This window comes from Juglans regia, chromosome 5, assembly GCF_001411555.2.
Source record: "Juglans regia cultivar Chandler chromosome 5, Walnut 2.0, whole genome shotgun sequence".
Taxonomy (NCBI): Eukaryota; Viridiplantae; Streptophyta; class Magnoliopsida; order Fagales; family Juglandaceae; genus Juglans; species Juglans regia.
In genome coordinates, this window is record NC_049905.1 from 2,129,640 (window position 1) to 2,156,593 (window position 26,954).

The following is a 26,954-nucleotide window of genomic DNA, read 5'->3' on the forward strand; positions in this document are numbered from 1 at the left end:
TAATTTATTGCTATATATATAAACTGCTTCAATAATTGACAAGATATCTCTTTATAAGTTTCTTATATCTAAAAAATATTGGCATGCATAATCTTGAAATTAGTCGACGCACTACAAGAAAACTACTTATTTGTAGTCAGTTAATTTTAACGAAATGACTATTTACAGCTAAAATGAGTCTGTTTTGATCACAAATAATCTTTTCGTCGCAAACAAATAGTCACAAATACCCTTTTTTCTTGTAGTGACGAGGTGTACTTACGAAAGCGTGGGACAGCAAAGTACGTAGTGTTTTGAGGAATCTGATTAATGAAACTAAAGAAGCTGCATGGGGGCTATCGAAATTAAAGAATTATGTTTAAAAAGTATCATTTTAATTATTATTTAATTTCCTATGTGACATCAAATTAATTAACTATTGGAAGATGATAAAGTAAAACTTAATAAACAGTTTTCTAATAATTTAATATATTAAGGGATAATGAAAGGACGATGATTCAATATAACACTTATCTTATGATCATATTAATGTTCATCATGCTTGCAATTAATATATTATATAGCACTTCTCTTAGATATGTTCATCATACAACAGGCCGCATTCATGTGTGCATGGCTTATCATGACAGAGAGAGAGATGTTGCATGCCATATATCTCTTGCGACCATGCATATAAATCAACCTGAATTCTTTTCTTGCAACCCAAAAAGGAATGAGAGAGAGACTGAAGCAAGCAGGTCATGCTAATGGAACAATGAGTACATTGTCGTCAGACAGACAAAGTATTTATTCACAAAACCTTTAGTAAAGTTTGATTTTACTGTGCATGTTGATATTGATCATCAAGGAAGTATCACTTGTAACTTGAGATGATGTATAAGAAAGAGAGAATATCAAAGTTTGTGAATTTGTGACAGTGACGATGAGGAATTAAGCTATATATATCCGGTTATTAATTAATTTAGCGCCCGAGAAAAAGTTAAAAAAAAAGGCTGTCATGTTCTTTGCTTGTTTTGCTTGTGTTTGCGTGTGATCATCAGAGAGGAGCTAGAGGGAGATCAGAGATGTAGCCAATCTATATATATATATATAAACACGATCGAGTAGTGCAAGGAGGATGATACATGCAATATATAGTATTATCAATCAATGATCAGAAAGCGGCCGCGGGGAGCTGCTAATTGCTAGCTAGCTCATTCCGTCCTGGCAGATGTGGCATTTAAGATCAGGCGCTCGATCGATCTCAGGCGTACAAGCATTCCTTTCGTGCATGATTTGAAGGTGTTGATCTACTCTACCTCTGCAACTCTGTTTCTTTTTTTTTTGAGAAATTATTGATTTTCACCTCCTATTATCGCAGTTCTTATTTTTTCCGATTTGTAGTAGAAAAGTATAAATTTCTTGCCAATAATTTGTAGAAATTAAGTGTAACTTCAATAAATAAGACGTGGCACGGCTGCAATGTTTCATAAATTGATTAATGTTTATTATATGGAACTACTGCATTTTACAAGTAAATTTTAGGAAACTCTAAGTATTACATGCATGATCGGTTCGTACTATTGATCGAGGTACAAAATTATAACTCTTATCAATTTGTACACCCTGCGACTATATGATCTAGCATTAGTCTAAAGCAATATAATAACTAAAAAAAAGTATTACAAGAATCAATTAAATTGGCTATATATATATATATCTTGAAAAGATTATGATCTATTGATCTGTCACGATCTCCTGCCATCTTTGCGCTGATATGATACTTCAAGGTATTTCAGTGCAAATATCGTACAATCTGATAACTTAGCATCATCTAACTTGGATCCTCCAGCATCACGTAGGAAAAAGGAAGTACTTGGACGTGAGATTAAAATGGCCGAGGCCCCTTCTATACAGTTGAGCGAGGCTGCTGTTGTACAGATTAATATAGATCAGGGCGCTACTGCTTTTGTAGAGAAGCCAGAGGATGCTACTCATGATGAAGAGATGGAAGAGCTTACTGCTTCGCTCTTTGACACCGAACCCTTGAGGCCTTCCACGTGGCCCGAGCTTTGCATCTACAGGGTCCCCAAAGAACTCCGAGTCTTCAGGGACAAACAAATTATACAATACACTCCAAAGCTAATTTCAATAGGCCCCTTTCACCACGGCAACCAAGAACTGCAGGACATGGAGAACATGAAACTCATATTTTTCAAGGAATTCTGTTATCGGACTAGGAACGCCGAGCATAATCTTGTAAAGTTCGCTGCAGATAAAAGATGCGAAGTCGAGAGATCGTATTCAGAGATGTTTCATATCGCTCATGATAAGTTCTTGAGAATTATCTTACTGGATGCTGTCTTTATCGTGGAGCTCTTCTTGAGGTTCTCAAACTCTCAAACTCATGCTCATGGAAACGATTTGATATTGAGTAAACCATGGATGATACATGCTATAAGGCTAGACTTCCTATTACTCGAGAATCAGCTTCCATATTCTTTTCTCGACGAATTCTTCCAATTTGTAGGTGATGATTGTCCTCGTACCTTTCTTGAGCTTGCCTGCAATTTCTTTTGCTTGAAATTTAAGGTTGAGATTTCAAAGGAATTGAAGGAAGTAAAACATTTCACTGATTTGCTGCGAACATTTCACATTCTTCCGATCCTAAAAGCTGTGAGTATTGATTGTAGTGAAAGGCCTAGTACTGGCCGTGAACGGACTAAACCTATGCACAGTACAAAAAAGCTGGATGAGTCAGGAGTGAATTTCAAGGCGATAGTTGCAAAAGAAGTAGGCTTACTCGGCATAGAATTCCGGAAGATGAAGGGCTTGGAACACTGTCCGTGCATCAATTTCTCATGGCTTTTGAATTGCTTACCTTGGTTCAAATGCCTTCCAATTTTGGAGCGTACGCAGCCATGCCTGAAAATCCCACAATTGGAGATAACAACCGGAACTGAACTTTTTTTCCGAAACCTCATTGCCCTGGAGCTGTGCCATTATCCATCGGAATCTTATTACTTCTGTAATTACATTTGCCTGTTGGATTTTCTCATCAACGCTGAAAGAGACGTGGAACTACTTGTTGACAAAAGTGTTATCATCAACCGTCTTGGTAGTAATGCAGCAGTGTTGACTCTAATTAAGGAACTGGGTTCTCAGATTGTCCCCGTTCCTGCTAGCTCCTGTTTCAAAGACAGCATCCGTCGAATGAATCAGCACTGTAAGAACCCTTGGAATCGGGTCGTGGCAACCATGTCAAGCGTGTATTTCCCTGATATTTGGAGAGGTACTGCAACTGTGCTTGGACTTATTATCCTGGGTTTCACTCTGTGGAATTTTATTCGGCCTTTTGTACTAATGAGGCATTGACATCGGCGGTACTGTAATGTTTGTTCAAGTGCTTTGCTTTTAGTTGAACTTGGTTACCTGGTTGCTGAGTTCCCCTGCATCTTTAGATTCTTTACAGGTTCTACCTATATATTCGTGTTCCAAGTTTGTGAGTGTTTTTTTAGCATCCGTACGTGAGTGTCGGTTGAAATATTATCTGTACTCTGCAGAATTCTTTGCTATGCCGTTTACGCCGAATGATCATATTATCTTTATGTTTTTTTTAAGAGGTACGGTAGTAATAATTTTATTAATAATTATCACTTTTTTTCATTTAAAAAAAAGAGAGATGGGAATAGCCAGTGTAACTATCTTTTCTGGACATAATCATAGAAGTCTTTATCGTTGTGGAATATCCGATTTGAGCTATAGCTACTACCTAATAGGCAAGCCCGTCACCACAACCCCACCAAGATATCAGCCGGTCTAATACCCATCCCATAGACTCTTGGTTAGGCACTACTCCTGCAAACAGTTTCGACTTATGCTAGACTCGAATTCCTAACTTCAAAATTATGGAATACCAGCTCGTATCAACTGAGCTACCACCTTGGTGGTATTAAGAATTCTCACTTACAGCTTCGAAATTTCTTTTATAATTTAGGAAAGAGTTTTGGAATTAAATAAATCCCAAAATCAAAACTCTTACAAAAACCATATATCAATATCTATGCTCTCATTTATCATATTATCCGGACGATAAAGATATATCTATAGCTCTTTTACAATTAATTTAACCACCCAATTTTATAATTAACCAATAAACTCGTGCCACTAATTCGTTAATAATAAATTTTAATTTTATAAAACTATCATCCATTTTATATAGAGTTATAGAATAGTTAGTAAAGAATGTAAGTTGATAATCTTCATTCCTATCAGATTTTTATTTACAGGAATTAAGAAGTTGAATCAAATGTAGAAACTTCTTTATCGTAATTATTTGTTACGTTGTGTCTTCTTTCATCTATAACATTGATCTCCTTTTGTTTATCATGTGTTCCAAAACATCATTGCTCTGGATCAGCAGTGTCATTACCCACAGGAATTAAGCTCACTACTTCTGTAATTATATTAGCCTATTGGATTCTCTTATCAACATCGAAAAAGATGTGGCCTTGGTTTTGAATGGTTTTATTAAAATTTGTAACCACCAGGATGTTAGAGATCTGAAGGCTTTACATAAACTCTGTAGGTTTTGATTTTTAACGTACGCTATTGCATGTCAAGGAGTCCTTAATTGTAATCATGGTATTTCTCTTCTGTAAATGAGGATTTATTAATAAATTACTGGATGCCATCCTCTTGGAAAAGACAAAAAAAAAAAAAAAAACTGAAAAAGATGTGGAATTACTTGCTGACAAAATTAGTATTGAGAAATGATACTTGCAGTCGTGAGCGTGCAGTCGCCGTGCAGTCTCTTTGAAAAAAGTGAATAAATAAGGGACCCACATGAAAAGAAATTAATTTTTTAATAGTGGACCCCACTCTTTTTCAAAGCGACTGCACGGCGTTTGCGCATTCCACGACTGTATGTAGCATTACTCATTAGTATTATCCTCATGAACCGGCTTTTGATAGCCCCTAGAATCGGGTCGTGGCAATTACTATGTCAAGTATTTATATTTTAGGTGTGATACCTGTGCATATGAGGGCGGGGTCACCCCTTCTCTGCATATGTAGGGGTGGTGTTTTCAACCCTGCACTCGCTCCCGGGAGGCAGAGGCAGACATCCCATCCGCCCCACCCCCCGCCCACTATAAGGGTACTGATACTTCATTCGGTCTAAAAATTATTTCTGGGTACAAAAAAATATTTTTAAATTCAAACTCAAATTATTATATAATTTAAATTGTAAATTAAAATTTAAATATATAACAATAATTTAAAAACTGATAATATAAAAATTATATTGTCAATTTTTAAATTTGTTAGACTTGTTCACAAGATTGTATTTTGGATTGATCTCCTAGGCCAACTTTTATATAAGATGTCAAGGCAATACAAAAGTCTTAGGTTGTATTTGGATGTTAAAATGAGTTGAGTTGAGTTGAGTTGAGATGATAAAATATTGTTAGAATATTATTTCTAACAATATTTTATATTTATATATATATATATATACGTGATTGTAATATACATAACACTCTTGTGAATGTGAACAAATCTAACAAATTGTAGTATATATTTATATATATATATATATATATATATATACGTGATTGTAATATACAATTATTTATATATATAAATAATAAATATATAAGTGGAGTGCGTAGGGTGGGGTGAGGCCCACTAGGGTCAGCCTGCCCTTGCCTCCACTAGGTGCCTTTTGTGCCCCACATGGACGATGCGGGATAGCCCTCCCATGAGATGGCAGGGCGAATGGAGGCGGGCTCCAGCTACCCACCCCTAGACTATATTTCCCGACATGAATTGGAGAGTAGAGGTACGCATGTACTGCAATTGTGCTTGGACTTATCGTTCTGAGTCCTAGACTTCTAGTTACTTTTTGGATTTTTCTTCGACCTTTTTGTCCAGTAGCTTTGAAGCAGCATCAGCGGTTTAATTATTAATGTTTGCATAAGAGCTTTGTTGTAATCAAGTATGTTAATGTATCTATTTCAGTAGAGTTCTGTATATGTTATGCTATTTACACTCAAGTTGTTCTACTTAGAGCTGGTGTACAAATTACATCATTTATTTTATTGATATGATAAATTTTAATTTGTAAAAAATTTTAATTTAAATTTTTTAACAGATCAAGTATTGTCATGTCAATAAAATAAATATTGTATTTGGTACACCAACTTCCAAATAGAATCTTTCCTACACTTAATCATATATCCTTCCTCTATTAATGATAATGCGTATAATTTGTTTACAAATGCTATGTTTATAAAGAAATTTTAAATAATAAATTTATAAACTGATATATATATATATATAGTGTGTGATGTTATAAATTAGATACTTTATAAGTAAAAATAATTTTACAATCTGACGTACCAAATCAAATCACATTAATTTATATGCTACTTTTGTAAAAAATGTTTGTGAATTAGTGAAGTATTTCTCTGGTCTTACTCCTAGTAGAGACTTGCACATGAGTCATAATGATGTCGAATTGAGACAATATTGCGGATGAGTCAATATTTTAATCATAATTTTGATTACGAGTATTAGAATCATGCATATAATCTTAATTTAAAATATTGTTTTTTATATGAAAGTCATGATCACCATACTATGCCTGATGTTTCTCGTTTCAGCCCTGAAACGAGCCATTTTTCCTTTTCCAATTGTAAATTTAAGTTATTTTTTGTGTTTTATGAAAATATTTAGCTTTCACTTTTAGACATGGCGTTGATTCCGATTTGGGTTAGATTTTTTAGAACTCCACGACTGTATCTAATAGCATTACTCATCTTAATCTTTTATGCAGGCTGGCTCACAATAATTAAAGCGGGGAACACAAGGAATCTTTCTTCCTTTTCCGCTTTGGAAAATTAATCAGCATGCATGCGATAGCTAGATGACTACTTCGCCATAATCAACGTCCACTTATTAAAGTTACTTTGATCTGCGGGTTAATTACGTACGGTAGGGCTATATATATATATGCGAATTAGATTATGACACGAATTATTAGTTGATGTTTCTCAAAGTAAAACAAATCTCGCACAGAATTGATCAGAAAAAGCTTCGGTACTATCCCATTTCATGTTCTTTTCGTTGAACATGAATTGCAACGTCGTGCTTCAGAAACAGTTCTTAACCATTTCTAATTTTCGAGATCAGATTATCAGAGTAACCCTATTTTATTAATAGCTAGCTCAAGCTCCACTTTTGACAGATCCTATATATATATAAATATATATATATATATATATATATATATATCTTCTTCAAAGAAAAGCTTTGGAGAAAATCCAAAACCAATACTTATGAAAATTAAATACTAAAAACTAAACGTCTATATTAGAGAGACATGCATTTAAAATATCATCCATCAGTAAATATCATATCATTTCTACAAAACGAACAGCTATGGCTAACACAAATTAAATCTTATCTTGTTATTAAACTAAACACTGCCGAATTGAAATTGAATTCTGAATTCCATATGGATATGAAAATAGAGAACGTTGAATTTTTGTTAAAATATAAATTAAATAATAAAATTTATTTCTTTTCATCATTTCATAAATACTTTTAAAGAAAAGTGATAATTTCACGTTAGCAGCATGCAATTTTGAAAAAAATATATATACTTAAAAAATATTTGAAAGAAAAAAAAATGCAATTGCACTAATAACAATTTTGGGAGTCAAAATGATGGGACTGAGTAGCAGCGCCACCCCTCGTAGTCTGGACAGCTCACTGGCCAATATTTTAATTATTTTACTAGTCAAAATAAATAATATCCATAATTAAAATATTTTTAATTTATCATAATTAAGAGCATATTAATATTAATCAATGGATTAATAGCAACTTCCATTTCTTATATATGTCCGGTAGCCATTTCACAACAACCCAAGTATAGTTTATATGCAACAATTGCTTATTGCAGTTCAATATAGTTTAGTTATATATGTATGCGTGTAATTATTTGAGTCTTTGAAAAAGCATTGACGTTCGGCGGCCAAGACATGCCAAAAGTTAAAAGGAATATCGTAGAAAATAAATATCCAGATCCAATAAAATAATTTCATTTCACATCCTAATGGATCCAAATGCATACCACGCTGACGCAATGGGCGCCACAAGGGTGGCCAGATTCAGCTTGCACAGTAACATTGAACGTCGTGCTGATCTTTTCAAATTAGAAGGCAAAATAATTAGTGACGAACTTTGTCGTTTATGCAAATAATTGTACGTAGAGCAACTTTTTTTTATCAGTAACAATGAAAAGAGCGCATCTGCCACTGAACTATTGATCGATGTCTCCGCAATCTCTTGACACCACCTAGTATTACTCGTTCTTATCCACACAGCATATCTTTTAAAAAAATATATCAAATATGAGATATAGAAATAAATAGTGATTGATGTGTAATAACATTATTGAAAGATATATATAGAACGCTAATTTGGTCGACGAGGCCAGAGTAAGACGTCGATCGATCCGGTGCTTTCAACTTTCAAGCAGTACTACAAAGCATTTTCTTGCTAAGCAAAAACTCGTAGGTACGTAATTCCTTATTCTCTCATTTTACTTAATTTGTTATGCATTCATATATATATATATGAAAGATTTTGAGATAAAACATGTCTTACACTTTGCTTAATTTATATATGCTTCCAAGCTATTTGGCCCTTTCAATATTGAAAAGTATATAATTGACGGGGCAAAATTCATGTTACTTGTTTGTGATGATCACCAGGAAAAGGAACTTGGGGAATGGAAAAGATGGTTTGCGCTGCAACTGCAGCTAATGATTCCATTAAAGAAGAAGAATTTGAATGCAAAGAGCTGATCATTGACATTCCACTGGCCCTGGAGCCTCCTCGTTGGCCTGAGTGCTGTATCTACAGAGTTCCCAAGAGACTTCGCGAGGTCAAACATATGGCCTACACCCCTCGGCTGGTTTCTATCGGCCCTTTTCATCACTGCATGAGAAAAGAGTTGAAGGACATGGAGATTCAAAAACTCAGATATTTGAGGGATTTCTGTAGTCGTACTCGGAAGAGCATCGAGGATCTTGCATCCATCATCGAGCGCAACGAAGTGAGAATCCGCCATAGCTATTCAGAGAACTTTCTACTCAGAAGTAAAGAGTTTGTAAACATGATTCTACTGGATGCTATCTTTATACTTGAGCTCTTCTGGAGGAAATCTAAAAAATCAATGGCTCAAAAAGATTATATATTAAGTCAACCGTATATGGAACGGGGTATACGGTATGACTTGCTTCTGCTAGAGAATCAAATTCCTTTTTTTGTTCTCGAGGAGTTATACTGTGGTGATCAGCAGAATGAATCTGGCCTGCAAAATGGAGAACTCCAACAAGTACTGCTCACGAAAAAGGATATTCTTCTTAAGCTATCATGCAGGTTCTTTCGTGATCTTTATCATGATGAGCAGCCAGAGCCCAAGATCGGTGAAGTAAAGCATTTCACAGATTTGGTGAGATGTTTTTTCCCTCCGCCCAACGCAGGGCCAAAACCACAAGAAAATAAAAGGAATATTAAACACCTATATACGGCAACAAAACTTGCAGAGGCAGGGTTGAAATTCAGGCCAACTTCAGAAAGGAGTTTACTCGAAATACAATTTCTGAAGAACGAATGCTTGGAAAGCTTCCCGTGCTTCAACCTTTCATGGCTCTTGGCTTGCTTACCATGCCTCAAATCCACCTGCTTCACGCGTATGCAACGCTTTCTGGAAATCCCACCCCTTCGTGTTGACGACAAAACCGAAGGTCTTTTCCGAAACCTGATGGCCTTGGAGCAGTGCCATTATCCATTCGAAACTTACATCTGCGATTATATTGTGCTGTTGGATGATCTTATTACAACTAAAGCAGATGTAGGGCTGCTTGCTGACAAGAAGATCATTGTTAACGAGTTGGGTTCCAACGTTGCAGTGACAGATCTGTTTAACAAGCTCGGCCATGAGATTGAGAGCAATGGAATCTTTTACTTGGATCTCAGTAAAGAGCTTGATGAGTACTACGAGAACAGTTGGAACCGTGCCGTGGCAACCTTAACAAGTGTGTATTTTCAAGATTTTTGGAGAGGAACTGCTACTGTGGTTGGAATTATTTTCCTGGGTCTGACTTTGTGGAATTTCGTTAGGCTTCTTCGCAAGTAAATTAATTTTATAGCATTTTCTTTTTGTGAGTTTATAGCATTATTTGGAGAGTCTCTATTGCAGCACATAAAGTTTTCTGCTCATGTGTTATTACCAGCAAATAAAGCCACTAGTGCTGGCATTGAATAATGTACTAATGTTCTAATTAGGAGTACATTTTTTCTTCGAGCGAAAGTCTTCAAATTTGATATTTTCCGGATTGAGTCAAGCTACTCTCACCGCTCTTAGTCCCGCTGGCAGTTACTATTGTATTTGTTTTTTTATTTTTTTAATATATTATTTTTACTTAGTAATTAAGTAAGTATTTTTTAATGATATTATGATTTTTTTTAAATATTTTACAATGTTAAAAAAATATATATATAAAAAAGTAAAATAAAAAAAATAACATTTTACACTAACGGTTGCTCCCAACGAGACTGGGAGCGGTGGCTGTAGAGCCACCCTTTCCGGATTATATAGTTACTAGGAAATGTTTGGATACTTGGAGTATCTAATTTTATGGATTATAATGAAATAATTTGAGTGAAAATGTTTTATCGGATTTTGAAAATGAATTGAGAAAAAAGTTGAATAAAAATAGTATAAAATTTCTAAAAGATGTATTAATTCTTTGTTTTATTTTAAAGTTTATAAAAGTTGTATTTAAGTTTGAAAAATAATTAGTCAATGATTAGATAAAAAAATTAAATATTTAAAATTAATTAAAATACGTTTTATATTTGTGTGATTTTGAAAATGAAATATTTATGAGTTGTTTTGAGAATTCTGAAAATTTATCATAGTGTCCAAATTACATGCCGGCCTTAGTAGTGGAAAAAGTCAAGACTGATAATTGAGATTTATAGTTTGTACAGCTCACCAGCAAATATTTTAATTATTTTACTCGTCAACATAAAGTGAAAAGATGAAAATATTAATCTATATTTTACATTAAATAAATAAATAATATCCACAACTAAAAAGTTATATATCATAATTAAGAGCATATTATTCAACGTACGGGTTAATAGCAACTTCAATTTCTTATATCCGACAGCCATTTGATCACAACAACCGAATTATAGTTTATTATAATTAGCAACTTGCTTAATATTTCTGTTCAATATTTATATTATATGTAATGATTTGAATTTGAGTCTTCGACAGCTACAATAAAAGCATTGATTTTCGACCAAGACTTGCCAAAAGCTAAGGGAATATTGTAGAAAAGTAGATAAATTAATCGCCAAATCCAATAAAACAATTTCAGTACTACTTCACAGCCTGCATTCAGCCCCGTGCTATGAAGAAACCATTATATAATATTACATGACGCACTGTCCGGCCACAAGTGTGACCAGATCATGATTCAGCACAATGTTAGAAGGCATGTTAGAAGTAATGCGGTATATATTTGTGAAGCCCATGAACATGGGACAAGGCACGACAACAAGATCGACAAGCCCTATACGCAAGGTAAAGAAACGAAAAAGAACAATTTATATATTATAATTAAGGAGATCCCTAATTTGCACATGATTAATCATTGATCTATGATATTTGAAGATGAGATGAGATGAGATTAAAGTTAAAAAATACAATAAAATATTATTAGAATATATTTTTTTAATATTATTTTTATTTCGATATTTAAAAAAGTTGAATTATTAATTTTATTTTATATAAAAATTTTTAAATATTATAATAATCATTAAATGAAATGAAATGAGATGAGATACAAAAACAAACAAGATCTTCATGTTTGTGGAAGATCAGTTTTGTTGTAATCAAGTATGTGAATGTAGATCGTGTCCCAAAAAAAAAAAAAAGTACGTGAATGTATCATTTCAGCAGAGTTCTGTATATGCTATATATGCTATTTACACTCAAGTTGTTCAACTTAAAAGTTGGTGTGCAAAGTACACACTTTATTTTATTGATATCATGACAGGATTTAACTTGTAAGAAATTTTAATTTTAATTTTTTTAACAAATTAAGTCTTATCATGTTAATAAAATTAATGGTGTATTTTATACACTGACTTCTAAATAAAATTTTTCTTACACTTAATCATATTATCTGTGCTATCATACATATATATATATATATAGTATAATGTGGTACATTATATATTTTACAAGTAAAAATAACTTTATAATTTAGCATACCACAATAAGTTACGTTAGTTTGTATATATATATATATATATGTTACTTTTATAAAAAAATTTATGTGAATGAAGTATTTCTCTTGTCTCATTCTTAGTAGAGAATCGCACATGAGTCATAATGATGTCAAATTTAGATAATATTGCACATGAGTCAATATTTTAGCCATAATTTTAGTTACGAGTATTAGAATCGTATATATGACCTCAATTCGAAATATTCTTTTCGGCACGAAGGTCAAGATCACCACGCTATGCTTGATGTTTCTCGTTTCAACATTAAAATCAACCGCTTTTCCTTTTCCAATCGTCAATTTAAGTTATCTTTTATGAAAATATTTCACTTTCACTTTTAGACATGATGTTGATTTCGATTTGCGTCAGATTTTTTAGAAGACTCCTATTTACTACATATTTCGTTTCTATGCAATAATTGATATTTTAATTTTTTATATAATCTCAAATTTACTTAACTATTTGAGTCCGACTTATGAATTTCAGAGCTTAATTTCGAATTTTATCAATAATCCTTACTTTCAAAGTCTTCTTTTTGTTTTGCATATTTTCTCAATTTCAATATTTAAATATTTCTGTTAATTAACTCACGATCAGATTTTTTTTTATTTTTCCGACATCATTAGTTGTTTACATTATATACAAATAACTCTATTTACGAAATTCGCCATTTGCTACTCTAGGCATTTGATTTGGGAATTTGCCATGACCTGCTTTGATGCCAAATTGTTATGAGCTTTGGCGACAGAATGAGTCAAACGAGGTTCAACTGGGAAGGACGCCAGATCGAGTACTACCTTACTTATGTTGAATTAAAATTGCAAGAACAATTGGCTAATAATTGTCAAAACAAGTTTGAATAATAATTTTCTTCATAACTTCTTTGTTTCTCTCATACAATGATATACTCGTTACGTTATTCAACTTTCCAAAATAAAGCAACATACGTAATTAAAGCTAATGGAATTATAATTGCGAAAACAGCGCAATATTCAAGGAGAAAGTATCACGTTGACGCTACTCTTTATTCACCTTCCTTACTTGGCACCCGTATCATCCCATGCACTTCCTTACTTGTCACCCGTATCATCGATCATGCCTGTGTGCTTGATGCCACCAGAGTTAGTTCTGTTAAATGCCAAACTCAAGTGCTGTATCTGACCCTCTTTCTCACTGATTATATGTGCTTTCTTCCTCTTTTGCTCGATTATTGTATCACGGGGTTAAGTGCTCTCTCTCTCGCACAAAAAGAAAGATAAAAAGCACAAAGGACAATCAATTTTGCAAAAGCAAGGAGAAAAAGAAAGGACGTATGTCTGCTCTGAATATCCCACTACAGTAAAGAGCATTATTGACATGAATAATATTGGAGATACTCGTCTTCCCGGCTGTATTAGGAAATGATCTTATGAATATTTCAATTGCTGCCAAATTTTACTGAAACTGGTAACAAGATTTTAAGTACGCTGCTAACGTACTGAGATTATTACTATTCTTAAAAGTTCAAAAAAATAATTTTTCGTTATTTAATTTATATCTTAATAAAAACTGACGTTGTTTTCTATTTACACATCCACGTAGAATTCATGCTCCAATTTCAATTCAGCAGTATTAGTTTAATAACAAGATAAGATTTAATTTGTGTTAGCCATAGCTGTTTCTTTTGTAGAAATGATATTTACTATGGATGATATTTTAAATGCATGTCTCTTTAATATAGTTTAGTTTTTAGTATTTTACAAAAGTGGAGATTGAGCTATTAATAAAAGAGCAATGCTAGATACAGTCCCCATTTGGGAACTGTAATACAAGCCTAGGCTATTTTAACTTTAAAATTTTTTAAAATTACAAAATTATCCCTCCTAAAATTATGTTTTCTCTCATTTTATAATGTGTCTGTACATGCAGTCCCCATTTGAGGACTGCAAATAGAATTTCTCTTAATAAAAAAGAAGTATTACAGTCACAAAATAATAATACGTATAAAAATAATTTTATAAATTGATGTAATTTCATGTAAATTGTTAGATTTATTTTATAATAAAAATAATTTTATAATTTAACAAATCGCATAAAATAATATGAATTTGTAAATTTCTTTTTATATAATTTTTTTTTGTGGCTCTACTCAAATAGAGTTACTCTGATCTGATCTAGAAAATTAGAACTGGTTAAGAACTGTTTCTGAAGCACGACGTTGCAATTGTTCAACGAAAAGAACGTGAAATGGGATGGTACCGAAGCTTTTCCTGATCAATTATGTGCGCGCGTACGTGGAAGATTTGTTTTACTTTGAGAAACATGATCAACTAATATTAATTGTCATAATCTAATTCGCATATATAGTCCTACCGTACGTAATTAACCCGCAGATCAAAGTCACTTTAATAAGTAGTTGATTATATATGGCGAAGTACTCATGTATCGCATGCATGCTGTTTTTCCAAAGCGAAAAAGGAAGAAAGATTCCTTGTGTTCCCCGCTTTAATTATTGTGAGCCAGCCTGCATAAAAAGTGAGATTAATAATGTTATATACACATATATGAGATGCATAAATGTTACATAATTCTTTTGAAAAAAAAACAAAATTGATTATTAAAATATTAATTTTTTATCATATAGATTTTATATTTACTCAATTTTTAAAAAAATTATGTATCACTTGCATATTCTACTACCATAAATATTATTTCTCTTAATAATATTACTCTTATAATAAGTTAATGTATAGATCAATAAAGATGCATTGGAGGATGAAGCTCCCATTAAATTGTTTGTCCGAATTTGAGGATTTAATGTGAGTATTAATGAGCAACAATAATTAATGTTATATAACTCACGCTATGTGTACAAGTTCAAATAATAATCTAAACATATCATTTTCTGATAAACTATGATACCGTTAACTTAGAAGCTCGGTATATATAATAGAATTATATGAACTCATTGAAAGATCGAAAACTCGTTTAGATAGTGAGATAATCAGATGAGATAAGATAATTTTAAATGAGTTAAATAAAATATTGTTAGAATGTTATTTTTTAATTTTATTACTGTTTTGAGATTTTACAAAATTAAATTGTTTATTATATTTTACGTAAAAATTTGATAAAATTATATTAATAAAATGAGATAAAATGAGATTATTTCTCTATCCAAACAAGTCCTAAACTGTGCATTCAAATAATATTTGATAAATGGAAGTTCTATATATGGAACTGGAAGGGAATATTTTTCCCCCTCGTGTGGCTGGGCCCATGTTCTCAGTTCTTTAAGGCCTAAGGGCCGGGCGTAGAAAAATTTGGCCCACAGTCATAGAGAGAAGGCCCAGGTCAGAATAAATGTCGGCGCATTCTTGCCTGAATAACGTAAAAAAAGGCCATATTACAATATGCGAATTTTGTCATGTACAAGTAAATTTGTATATCAATCTGTGTATTAATATTATTATCTTCATATTCTAAATTTAAATTGGCACTGTTTTTAATAAAATCTACTTTCTGACCAATTATATTGAATAAATACACGTATTAGTACGCATAATTACTTGCAATTAGATTTATCCTATACTTTTTCCGACCGAGGATCTTAGTACGTATTGGCAAAGGATTGATGTATTTATAACAATCTGAGTGGACAAGACCCCATCGTGAGGGGTATAAGTAAAGGTATAAATTTAAACCGGAAAACTGGTCCGGACCGGACCAGTTTTATCGATTATGAACCGGTCTGGTCCAGAACCGCTTATTGGAATGTGAAAACCGGCTGGTTCCGATTTTAATATTTTTCGGCCCAAACCGGTCCGGTTGATAAAAATATATATATAAAAAAATATTTATATTATTGTATATATATATAACTTTTATACAAAATATTATATATATATATTAATATATATAAGTTTTATATATTACGTATAATTATATATTTTTGTGTGAAATATTTATATATAATATATATAATTATATATATTCATATATGAAATAATTTCTGATTATAATTTATAAATTATTACATAAAATGTTAATACTAAATCACTAAAACTTTATAACTAATACTAATAATCTAATATAGACTAATGACTGTAGTTATACTTATAATTAATAATACAAGTTTTTACTAAAAGTTTATGACTAATACTAATATTAAATATATAATTTATAAGTAATATTAATATATAACTTATAACTATACCAATAGTCTAATATTAATACTATTATATAATCTAATAGATTTTTTTTAAACAGATTTTTTTAATAAAAGTATAAAACATATATTTTTAAATCAGCTTTCTTTTTTATAAATATTTTTAATGAAAAACTGTGAAATTTATATTTAAAAAAAAAAATCAAAAAATCAGATCGGACTGGACCTGAAATCGATAAAACTAAAAGTACCGATTTATAAGAATAACTTGTGCGTAATCGATTTTAAAAAATATAAAATCGATACATATCGATTTGATCTTAAATTTTATTCAAAATAAAATCAAATCGGATCGATTACAAGATATAAGTAGCCAAAAGCTGGCAAGGAAAAATGTTAGTCACTCTTATATTAAACTCTTAATTTTTTTTTTTTTTTTTGAGAGATTATTTTTAATTTTGAAATCGAAGGTGTACGGACACACACCAACTCTTTTTTATGTCTTTCGCAGATACTTGGCGGTGGTCGAGCTGGTATTACGAAAGACGTCTTTAACAGGATCCGTATGAGCCCATCGATTTGGCTAGATATGATCAATCCGAAATGACACGGTCTGTTGGTTTCGATAATGTTGATTCATTGCTGTAGCTGACACAGATCACAAGATGAATTTTCTAGATCTGCAACATTTTTTGGAGTCTACTGCAACTCTCTCTCTTTGATAAAGACCTCCTATCTACCCTTTGTACGTGAATATTATACATTATTATTTCGTACGTGTTCAATGAGCTTGCAAGGAGACGTCATTCTAATGACGTCCACTGCATGCGCAAATTAGTTATTGTGCAACTAGGGCGGTCAAATGTAGAGGGCACAGATACTTTTCCCGATAAAGCTATTATGCCGCCAGCGTTTAAGGCGGTGCCGTTCAAGGTTTTTTTATTTAATATATTTAATATTTTTAAAAAATAAAAAATTAACTAATATAATTAAAATTAAGAATGATTAACGGTCCGGTCAGACTGGACCGACCGTTTCGGTCTGGACCGGACCGAGACTTAGACCGATCCTGTCCGGTCTATATTTTAGAGGACCGAAATTATTCGGTCCGGTCCACAGTCCACTATTTTTTCAGACCGGACCGGATCAAATGAAAAATTAAAAAAAAATATTTTTTATATATAACATTTGTACAATTAACAATATAAATTGTTAAATATATTATTAATACTTGTTAATATTCTATAAATTAACAATATTTTATATATATCTTCATTTAACCTATCATTATTAACAATATAAAATTTTAAATATACTATTAACACTTGTTAATATTCTAAAGATTAATAAATATATAATATCAATTAGTTAATTATATAGTAATTATATAAATTAATAATATAATTTTCATCTAATTTATTATCATTGACCATATAAAATATTTTTTTATTGAGTTTGTTACATAATCCACATTAATAAGTCACTTAATTTAATTTAGTATTTCAAATAAATTTTTTTATTAATTATTTAAAAAAAAAAAAAGGGCGGACCGACTGGACCGGACCGGACCGGATTGAACCGGATTGATAGCTATCGGTCCGGTCCGGTTTCTTTAAGTGTTCGATCCGGTCCGATCCGAAAAAATAATGAATCGAAAATTTTCAATCCATCGCCGGACCGGACCAGACCGTTTGCAGTCCTAATTAAAATTACTTCCTTGAACACTAAAAAAAAAAAAAAAATTTGACCAACGATTAACGAGGACAGTGAAATGTTCTCATTCCACCTCGTGCTGAAAAGTGTTATGTGTTTCAATAATTAGTGGCGAACTTTGTCGTATATGCAAATTATTGTAGGTGCGAAAATCGACGTGATGATTGATTAGTGACGTCCATTCCAACGCAAAAAGAAGAGCAACTTTATCATTCACAATTTTTTTGTTCAATTATTTTTACAACTCTATTTTATATTAAATTTAAATCGAACATTAACGTTATGTTTAGACATTTTGAGTATCTTCAAATTTTGTAAAAATTATATTGATTTTGTATTTAAATAATAATTAGATAAAAAATTTAAAAATTTAAATTTGAAAATATTTTTGTGTTTAAATGATGTTTAAGAAACTAAAAATTTTAAGAATTCTGATATTTTTCATAGCATCCAAAACAGGTAGGTATACAAGTAAATGAATCAATTAATACCCCTGTTTACATGACCACTGACCAGCCCTATACATATGCTTCTGAGGGAAGAACGAAGAATACACAATCAGCATTGAGCAAGGGATTAAAAGATAGCGTACGTTAACGTTGGTCGAGTAGAGTGATCAGACTTCTTCAAGTACGTACTTTCAAGCATTTCTTGCAACCAAAATTTGTAGGTACGTACCTTTAATTCTTCCATTTTTTGAGTACTCTGTTATGCAAAGTTGAAATTTTCGGATTAGTAGCTACAGCTATTTCAACCTTTAATTACTAACAGAAAGAACAAAGCCCTTTTTTTTTAAGGGTTCAAACTCAGATCCGATTATCGTTTTATAACAAATCCCTAATAAGAGATCATATTTGAAGGTATATGATGTCAAAACTCGTGATGTTGCTATCTCTTTATTGTCACTAGGAAAAGGAACTTGAGGGATGGCAAAGACGGACAGTCCTGCAACCGCAGACAATGATTCCACTAAAAAAGAAGGACCTGATCGATGCAAAGAGCTGACCATCCACATTCGTAACATTCCACCGGCACCAGAGCCTCGTTGGCCTGGGTGCTGTATCTACAGGGTTCCCAAGAGACTTCGCGAGGTAAAAAAAAAGGCCTACACCCCTCGGTTGGTTTCTATCGGCCCTTTTCATCTCTGCATGAGAAAAGAGTTGAAGGACATGGAGAACCAAAAACTCAGATATTTTACGGATTTCTGTAATCGTACTCGGAAGAGCGCCGAGGAACTTGCATGCAATATCATCATGCCCAATGAAATGAAAATCCGCCATTGCTATTCAGAGAACTTTCGACTCGGCAGTAAAGAGTTTGTAACGATGATTCTACTAGATGCAATCTTTATACTTGAGCTCTTTTGTAGGAAATATGAAAAATCAATGGCTCATGATGAAAAAGATTCTCAAAACTCGAAGGCTCATGAAAATGATTATATATTTAGCCAACCGTGCATGGAACGCGGCATACAGCATGACCTGCTTCTACTTGAGAATCAGCTTCCTTTCTTTATTCTTGAGGAGTTATACTGTAATGTTGAGCTGAATGTATGCCACCAAAATGGGGAACCCAATACAAAAAAACCGACTCTTCTTGACCTCTCTTATGGGTTTTTTGGTGATCTCTATGAACATTGGAAGCCAAAGCCCAAGAAGTCATGTGATCATGTAAAGCAGTACTGTTTCACAGCTCCAATGGGATGTTGTTGCCCTCGACAAGAAGACCCAAAACCAAGCTCACCAGAGCCCAAAGTACCCCTGCATTTCACAGATTTGGTGAGATATTTTTTCTGTCCGCCAACAGAAGACGGGCAAAATTCCAAGAAGTGTGGTCATGTAAAGGGGTGTTTCCCAGATTGGATGGGATGTTGTTGCCATCCAAAACCAAGCTCACGAGAGCCCGAACCCGAACCCAAGCATTGCACAGATTTGGTGAAAAGAACTAAACCCCTATATACTGCAACAAAGCTTGACGAGGCAGGGTTGAAAATCGCTAGGCCAGATTCAGAAAGACATTTACTTCAAATACAATTTCGGGAGAAGAATTGCGAATGCTTAATAAAACGCTGCCCGGTGCTCAATCTCTCATGGCTCTTGTCATGCTTACCATGCCTGAAAAGCACTTGCTTGGTGCATATGCAACGTTTCTTGGAAGTCCCACCCCTTCGGGTAGACGACAAAACTGAAGGTCTTTTCCGAAACCTGATGGCTTTGGAGCAGTGCCATTATCCTTCTGAAACTTACATTTGCGATTACATTGTGCTGTTGGATGATCTTATCACAACTAAAGCAGATGTAAGGTTGCTTGTTGAAAAGAAGATCATTGTTAACGAGTTAGGTTCTAGCACTGCAGTGACGAAACTCTTTAACAACCTCGGCCTGGAGATTGAAGAAAGTGGATCCCATTACGTCAAGCTCTGTGAAAAGCTTAATGAGTACTACGAGAGCAATCGGAATCGTCTGTTGGGAACCTTGGCTCGTGTGTATTTCTCTGACTTTTTTAAAGGCACTGCTACTGTTGCTGGAATTATTGTATTGGTTTTGACTTTGTGGAATTTCCAGAGGCTCCTTAGGCTTAGATGGAGTGCTGGCAAGTACTAGATTTGAAGCATCTGTAGTGTTTGATGGACTGGGTTTTTCTAAACATTTTTATTTTGGAAGTTTATGGCTTTGTTTTAGCATCGATCGATCAGTGGAGAGTCTTTGTCTGTCTGTCTGTATTGCAGCAAATTAAATTCTACGTCTGTTACCATTACCTGCAAATTATATAACACAGCAAATCACCTTTTGTTTTATGGTATTAAGAGCCAACGTGACTAACGTCAATGGCATCCTCTTCCGCTTGGTCTCTCTCAAACACATCCGTTATTCCTCCCAGCATCCAAAGCTTGGTGACTATCAAACTGAGTAGTAACAACTACTTGCTATGGAGAGCTCAAATCACTCCATATCTCAAAGGCCAACGTCTTTTTGGCTATATTGATGGGAATCGTCCTCAACCTGCCCAATATATTTCAAACCCTACAGCTGATTCGTCCACTACAGCCCCTCTGCTTCTCAATCCAGAATTTACTCACTGGTTTGACCAAGACTAGATTGTCTTGAGTATTCTCATGTCCTCTTTATCGGAAAGTATTCTTGCCAAAGTGGTTGGTGTTACCACGTCTCTAGAGGTATGGTCTGCACTCGAAAAAATGTATTCCTCTCATTCTCGAGCTCATCTCTCGACAACTCGGCGTCAACTCTTTACTGTCACAAAGGGGGGCTTGTCCATCTCAGATTATTTTTAGAGTGTGAAGTCACTGGCTGACACTCTTGCAGCCTTTGGACATCCACTTCCAGACACTGAAATTATCTCATATTTGCTTTGTGGCCTAGACTCTTCTTATGATCCTATTGTTAGGTCCATTCAAACACGGGATAATCCCATGGAGCTTGAAGATATCTTTGGTCATCTTCTCAACTTTGAGTTACGCTTACAGCAACATCATCAAGTTATTGAAGCTACAATTGGTTCTGCCAACGTCGTCACCCTTACTAACCAATCCCGTGGCCCCTCTGGTAAGCCACACTACCCAAATCGTGCCCCATCGTACTCCGGTTCGCGTGGTCATAATAGGGGCCAAGGTGGTCGTCGTGGGTCTTCTGGTGGTAATCGCCCAATGTGCCAGATCTGTGGCAAAGTTGGACATCTCGCCATCCAGTGCTTTCATCGTTTTGATCAGGCTTATCAAAACATGCCGAACAACATGTCTGCATTTTTTACAGCACCACAAGCCTCAGTTGATACGAGTTGGTATCCCGACATCGGCTCCACCAATCATCTTACTAATGATATTCAGAACTTGAATCTCCATGTTGAGACCTATAATGGTGTGGATCAAATTCAAGTAGGAAACGAGGCAGGTTTGGTTATTGCTCACATTGGTTCCTCTGAGATTAAATCCTCACAATCTGGTTTTACCCTTCACAATATTTTACATGTTCCACAAATTAAAAAGAACCTTATTTCTGTGAGCCAATTTACCAAAGACAATAATGTATTTATTAAATTCCACTCATCTCATTTTTTTGTGAAGGACGAGGTTATGAAGAAGGTTCTTCTGCAAGGCACGCCTAAAGATGGACTCTATCCCTTCCCCTCATCCATCTCGACCTCTTCACCGTCTCAATCTTTTTTATGTCAACGTGTTTCTTTGGAAGTATGGCACCGTCGTTTGGGACATCCCACCTATCAAACCGTCAAGCATCTTGTGTCTAAATTCTCTCTTCCAGTTTCTTCCAATTAAATTCCAGGTGTTTGTTCGGCAAAAGGGAAGAGCCATCATCTTCCTTTCCCAGTTTCTCAATCTATTTCATATCATCCTCTAGATTTAATTTGTTTTGATGTATGGGGTCCATTCCCTATTTTATCCACAAAAGGCAATAAATATTATGTTTCATTCGTTGATCATTTTAGCAAATTTGTTTGACTCTATCCTCTTGCAAATAAATCTGACGTCTTGACCATTTTTACTCAATTTCAAAAAATGGTTGAACATCAATTTAATCGTCAAATAAAATGTGTCCAAACTGATTGGGGTGATGAATTTCAAACTCTTAGTCGGTATTTTCACCAAGTGGGAATTCAACATCGTATTTCTTGCCCTTACACATCGCAACAAAATGGCTCTGTTGAAAGAAAACATCGACATGTTGTTGAAATGGGTTTATCCTTATTATCTCAAAGTTATACTCCTCATTGTTTTTGGGATGATGCTTTTTAATGGCAACCTATCTCATCAACCATCTTCCAACTGCTCCTCTCGGCATATCTCCATTTGAAAAATTATTTCATCAAGCACCCGATTTTTCTACCATTAAGATTTTTGGTTGTGCTTGCTATCCCTATCTCCGACCCTGTAACAAACATAAGTTGGATTTTAGGTCCAAAAAATGTGTCTTCATTGGCATTAGTAACCTGCACAAAGGTTACAAATGCCTTGATCCTGACTCTGGCAAAGTATTCGTCTCCCGGCATGTAATTTTTTATGAGTCTTTATTTCCATTCACAACACCTACACTGCCTTCAGTTCCTACCGAATTTCATCCTACATCGTCGTCCACTCTGCTACCTATTCTAGTGTCCTCAAACGACCACTCTGACCCTGCCGTTTATATTCCTCCATCATCTCCTATTACGACGTCGCATACGGATCCCCCTGAAATGTCAGCGTCTCACTTATCCTTTTCCTCTGCTGCGACGATTGAGTCTTCTCCCCTGTTTTCAATTCCTTCATCGTCAACGCCATTTCTGGTTCCTACTCCATCCGCTACTGCCTTGCCATCTGAATCGCTTCTGACTCGTTCTCACCCGATGACCACTTGCTCACAGAACAATATTGTGAAGCCCAAACAATTTTTCGACGGCACTACTAGGTATCCTTTGCCCACTGCTCTCCTCACCATTTCCACCATTTCTACTGATCCCACGTGTTACTCTGAAGCTCACAAATTCTCCAACTGGCGTGAGGCCATGGATGCAGAACTCTCTGCTCTTATGAAGCAAGGTACGTGGTCTTTAGTTCCTTTTAAAGCTGGCATGAACTTGGTTGGCAACAAATGCGTTTACAAAACAAAAATTCATTCTGATGGCACTCATGAACGATGGAAAGCCCGTCTAGTTGTAAAGGGCTATCACCAATAGCAAGGGTTAGACTATGATGAAACTTTCAGTCTAGTCATCAAGCCTACAACTATTCGGCTTGTTCTTAGTCATGCCGTATCTCACAACTGGCCTGTACATCAGATAGACATCAGTAACGCCTTTCACCATGGCTTTCTCTCTGAAGTTGTATACATGCAATAGCCAGTGGGTTATGTCCATCATCAGTTTCCTACCCATGTTTGTAAGTTGAACAAGGCATTATACGGATTAAAACAAGCCCCGCGGGCTTGGTTCTCACGTCTCAGTGACATATTGATGGATCTTGGGTTTATTAACTCCCAGTCCGACAACTCTTTATTTGTTTATGTCTCAGATTCTCTTACAATGTATGTATTGGTGTATGTCAATGATATTTTAATCACAGGATCAAATGCAGATGCCATCACTTATCTTCTTGCTCAACTCAACTGTGACTTTGCTATCAAAGATTTGGGGCCCTTAAATTATTTTTTAGGTGTGGAGGTCATCTCAATTTCAGGGGGTCTTCTCCTTTCTCAGAGACAGTATATTCTTAAACTCCTGAAACGCACCAACATGTTAGAGGCTAAGCCAGTCTCCTCTCCCATGTCCTCCTCCCAACAGTTATCACTTTTTGATGGCAACCCGTATCTAGATGAGAATTTATTTCGAAGCGTGGTGGGAGCTCTTCAGTACCTATCACTCACTAGCCCAGATATCTCCTTTGTTGTGAACAAAGTGTGCCAATTCATGCATAAGCCAAAGGACATCCACTGGACTGCTGTTAAATGGATACTACGGTACCTTAAATTTTCTATTAATTTCGGCCTACTCCTCAAATCTAGTCCCTCAACACAACTCTCAGTTTATTTCGATGCGGACTGGGCTGGCTCACCTGATGATCGTAAATCCACTTCTGGCTACTGCATCTACTATAGTCACAACCTTATTTCATGGAGCTCCAAAAAGCAGCCTACTGTGGCTAGATCAAGCACCGAGGCTGAATATCATGTTGTTGCTCACGCTACTGCCGAGACCTTATGGCTATTATCCTTATTTCGTGAACTTCATATATTTATCCCTTCACGTCCGATCTTATGGTGTGAAACAACATAGGAGCGACTTATTTGGCAGCTAATCCAGTGTTTCATGCTCGTACAAAGCACGTGGAAATAGATTATCATTTTGTCCGTGAAAAGTTCATAATAAATCATTGGATGTTCGGTTTCTATCCAGTAAGGACCAAATTGCCGATGTGCTCACTAAACCACTAGCTTTTGTTCGTTTCTCCCATCTACGCGACAAGCTCAACGTGAGGTCTTCCCCGTTGAACTTGCAGGGGCGTGATAAGGATAAGGTTGAACAGATTCAAACAACAAGTCCAACTCCAGGATAAGTTCAACGCAGATTCAAAAGACATCCACTTCAAGTCCAATGCCATCCCAGAGTATTCGGATACTATCGTTTCAAGCCCATGTTTATAGGAGATCACGTTTATCATATTAAGAATATCAAATCTTATAACTGACTCTATCTTGTAAACAGTTTATTATATATATACAATCTCTCATCAGCCATTAGAGGTAGAGAGCATAACACAACAAATCACCTTTTGTTTTATTATAAAGCCAGAGGCTGCTGCATGGCATTAATGTATAAATTAACTTAAATAGTCAAATTTTTCTTCAAGCGGAAAAGTATTAAATTGATGATATTTTTAGAAAGAAAAATAGTATAGCCAAGACGTAATTTATAAAAATAATCTCATAAATTAATGTGGTTTGGTATAATTTATTAGATTATAAAATTTTTTTATTATAAAATAAATTTAATAAATAATATAAAATTATATTATTTTATAAATTTATTTTTATATGATCCTTTTGTATAATCTATAGTTTGTACAGCACAAACAACAAAATGAAGTGTTTGAACTTCCATTAGAAAACTGCTGCTGGCAAATTCCATTCTACGTGCAGACTTGCAGTAGAGTTCAGTGTGGACCAACTTCAATCACTACAACAATTTTGAGTTTTGGGACAATTTTGTTTTGGAACAAAATGAAAATCTTCCCAAAATGTAAGATTTAAGGATGAAATTCTGATTTCGTTCTAAAACAATTATGAAACATGCTTCCCATTCAAAAGCATTCCAACGCTATACTTAAGGACAATAAATTTCATCCTTAATGAAATAATCATTCGTGGTTGCGGGAAAAATTGGCGGGTCGTTCGCGAGAAAGTAATTTGCCCTTCAAACGTCCATTAAAACTGTTCGAACATGTAAATCACCATTTTCGAACAATCAGTTAACATTTGAACGGTCACATCTAATTTAATAAAAGAAAATAATCAATTTAAGAATTAATAATAGTAATAAAAAATTAATTTATAAAAGAAATATATAATGCACAATTAATTAAACTTAGAAAACATCAAATAGATATCGTCTTTTGCCTCTATCTGTGTCAATCGAATAGATATCGTCTTCTGAGTCTGGGACATGCAATCAATGGCACCCATGAACTCTGTACATAAGCTTCCAATGGTAGTATGGATCTCCGTACGCACTATATCAGCAATCTGATCAGCAATAACAGTGCGTGATGCATCAGGCTGGGTGGATGTCTGACTGGCTGATACTCCATTATCAATTGGGTGTGCATCTCTGGTCTAAGTATCAACCTGCTCTGTAGTAGGAGCATGAAAATGAAGTCTCTAGTGCCTCGTGCTCTGTGAAAGGGTGGAGGCATTGATTGGTCCAATCGGCTCCCGAATACACTCAGCAACATCAGGTAAGACCCCAACCAACAATAGGAATCGTGTGATTAGGGGGCCAAACAGAAAAATATCTATCGTAACGTATGAAACCTCTGATCACATCCTAGTGAATATATAATCCACTAGGTCGATAGGCATCATATGAGCGACACGTATTATAAATCTCACCCTATCTATGACAACCTCCGTCTTGTCTTGCCAATGGTCAATGTTGTGGACGATGATTAAGTTCAAAATCTTGAAAAAATCTAATAAATGAACCTGTTTGATGCTCTTCATCCCATTATAAG

The 26,954-nt window shown here is 34.4% G+C and overlaps 3 protein-coding genes across 4 annotated transcripts; all 3 read left to right on the forward strand.

Annotated features, from left to right (window-relative positions):
• The first annotated feature begins 1,120 nt into the window (after window positions 1-1,120).
• On the forward strand, window positions 1,121-3,560 carry LOC108990248 (UPF0481 protein At3g47200-like). 2 transcript variants are annotated; one of them, XM_018964149.2, is made up of 2 exons: window positions 1,121-1,281; window positions 1,832-3,560. In XM_018964149.2, exon 2 carries the CDS (start codon window positions 1,873-1,875, stop codon window positions 3,352-3,354), a length of 1,482 nt encoding a protein of 493 aa, XP_018819694.1. In that variant the 5' UTR covers window positions 1,121-1,281; window positions 1,832-1,872; the 3' UTR covers window positions 3,355-3,560. The 2 variants fall into 2 exon arrangements, with proteins under 2 accessions (XP_018819694.1, XP_018819701.1); XM_018964156.2 differs by having other exon boundaries at window positions 1,842-3,560.
• A 4,887-nt stretch (window positions 3,561-8,447) lies between these two features.
• Window positions 8,448-10,360, forward strand: LOC108990413 (UPF0481 protein At3g47200-like). Its single transcript, XM_018964383.2, has 2 exons — window positions 8,448-8,565; window positions 8,763-10,360. The coding sequence occupies exon 2, from the start codon at window positions 8,780-8,782 to the stop codon at window positions 10,190-10,192; it is 1,413 nt and encodes a 470-aa protein (XP_018819928.1). The 5' UTR covers window positions 8,448-8,565; window positions 8,763-8,779; the 3' UTR covers window positions 10,193-10,360.
• Window positions 10,361-18,746: 8,386 nt separating this feature from the next.
• Window positions 18,747-20,948, forward strand: LOC108990307 (UPF0481 protein At3g47200-like). Its single transcript, XM_018964233.2, has 2 exons — window positions 18,747-18,887; window positions 19,127-20,948. Exon 2 carries the CDS (start codon window positions 19,144-19,146, stop codon window positions 20,818-20,820), a length of 1,677 nt encoding a protein of 558 aa, XP_018819778.1. The 5' UTR covers window positions 18,747-18,887; window positions 19,127-19,143; the 3' UTR covers window positions 20,821-20,948.
• Window positions 20,949-26,954: the final 6,006 nt, after the last annotated feature.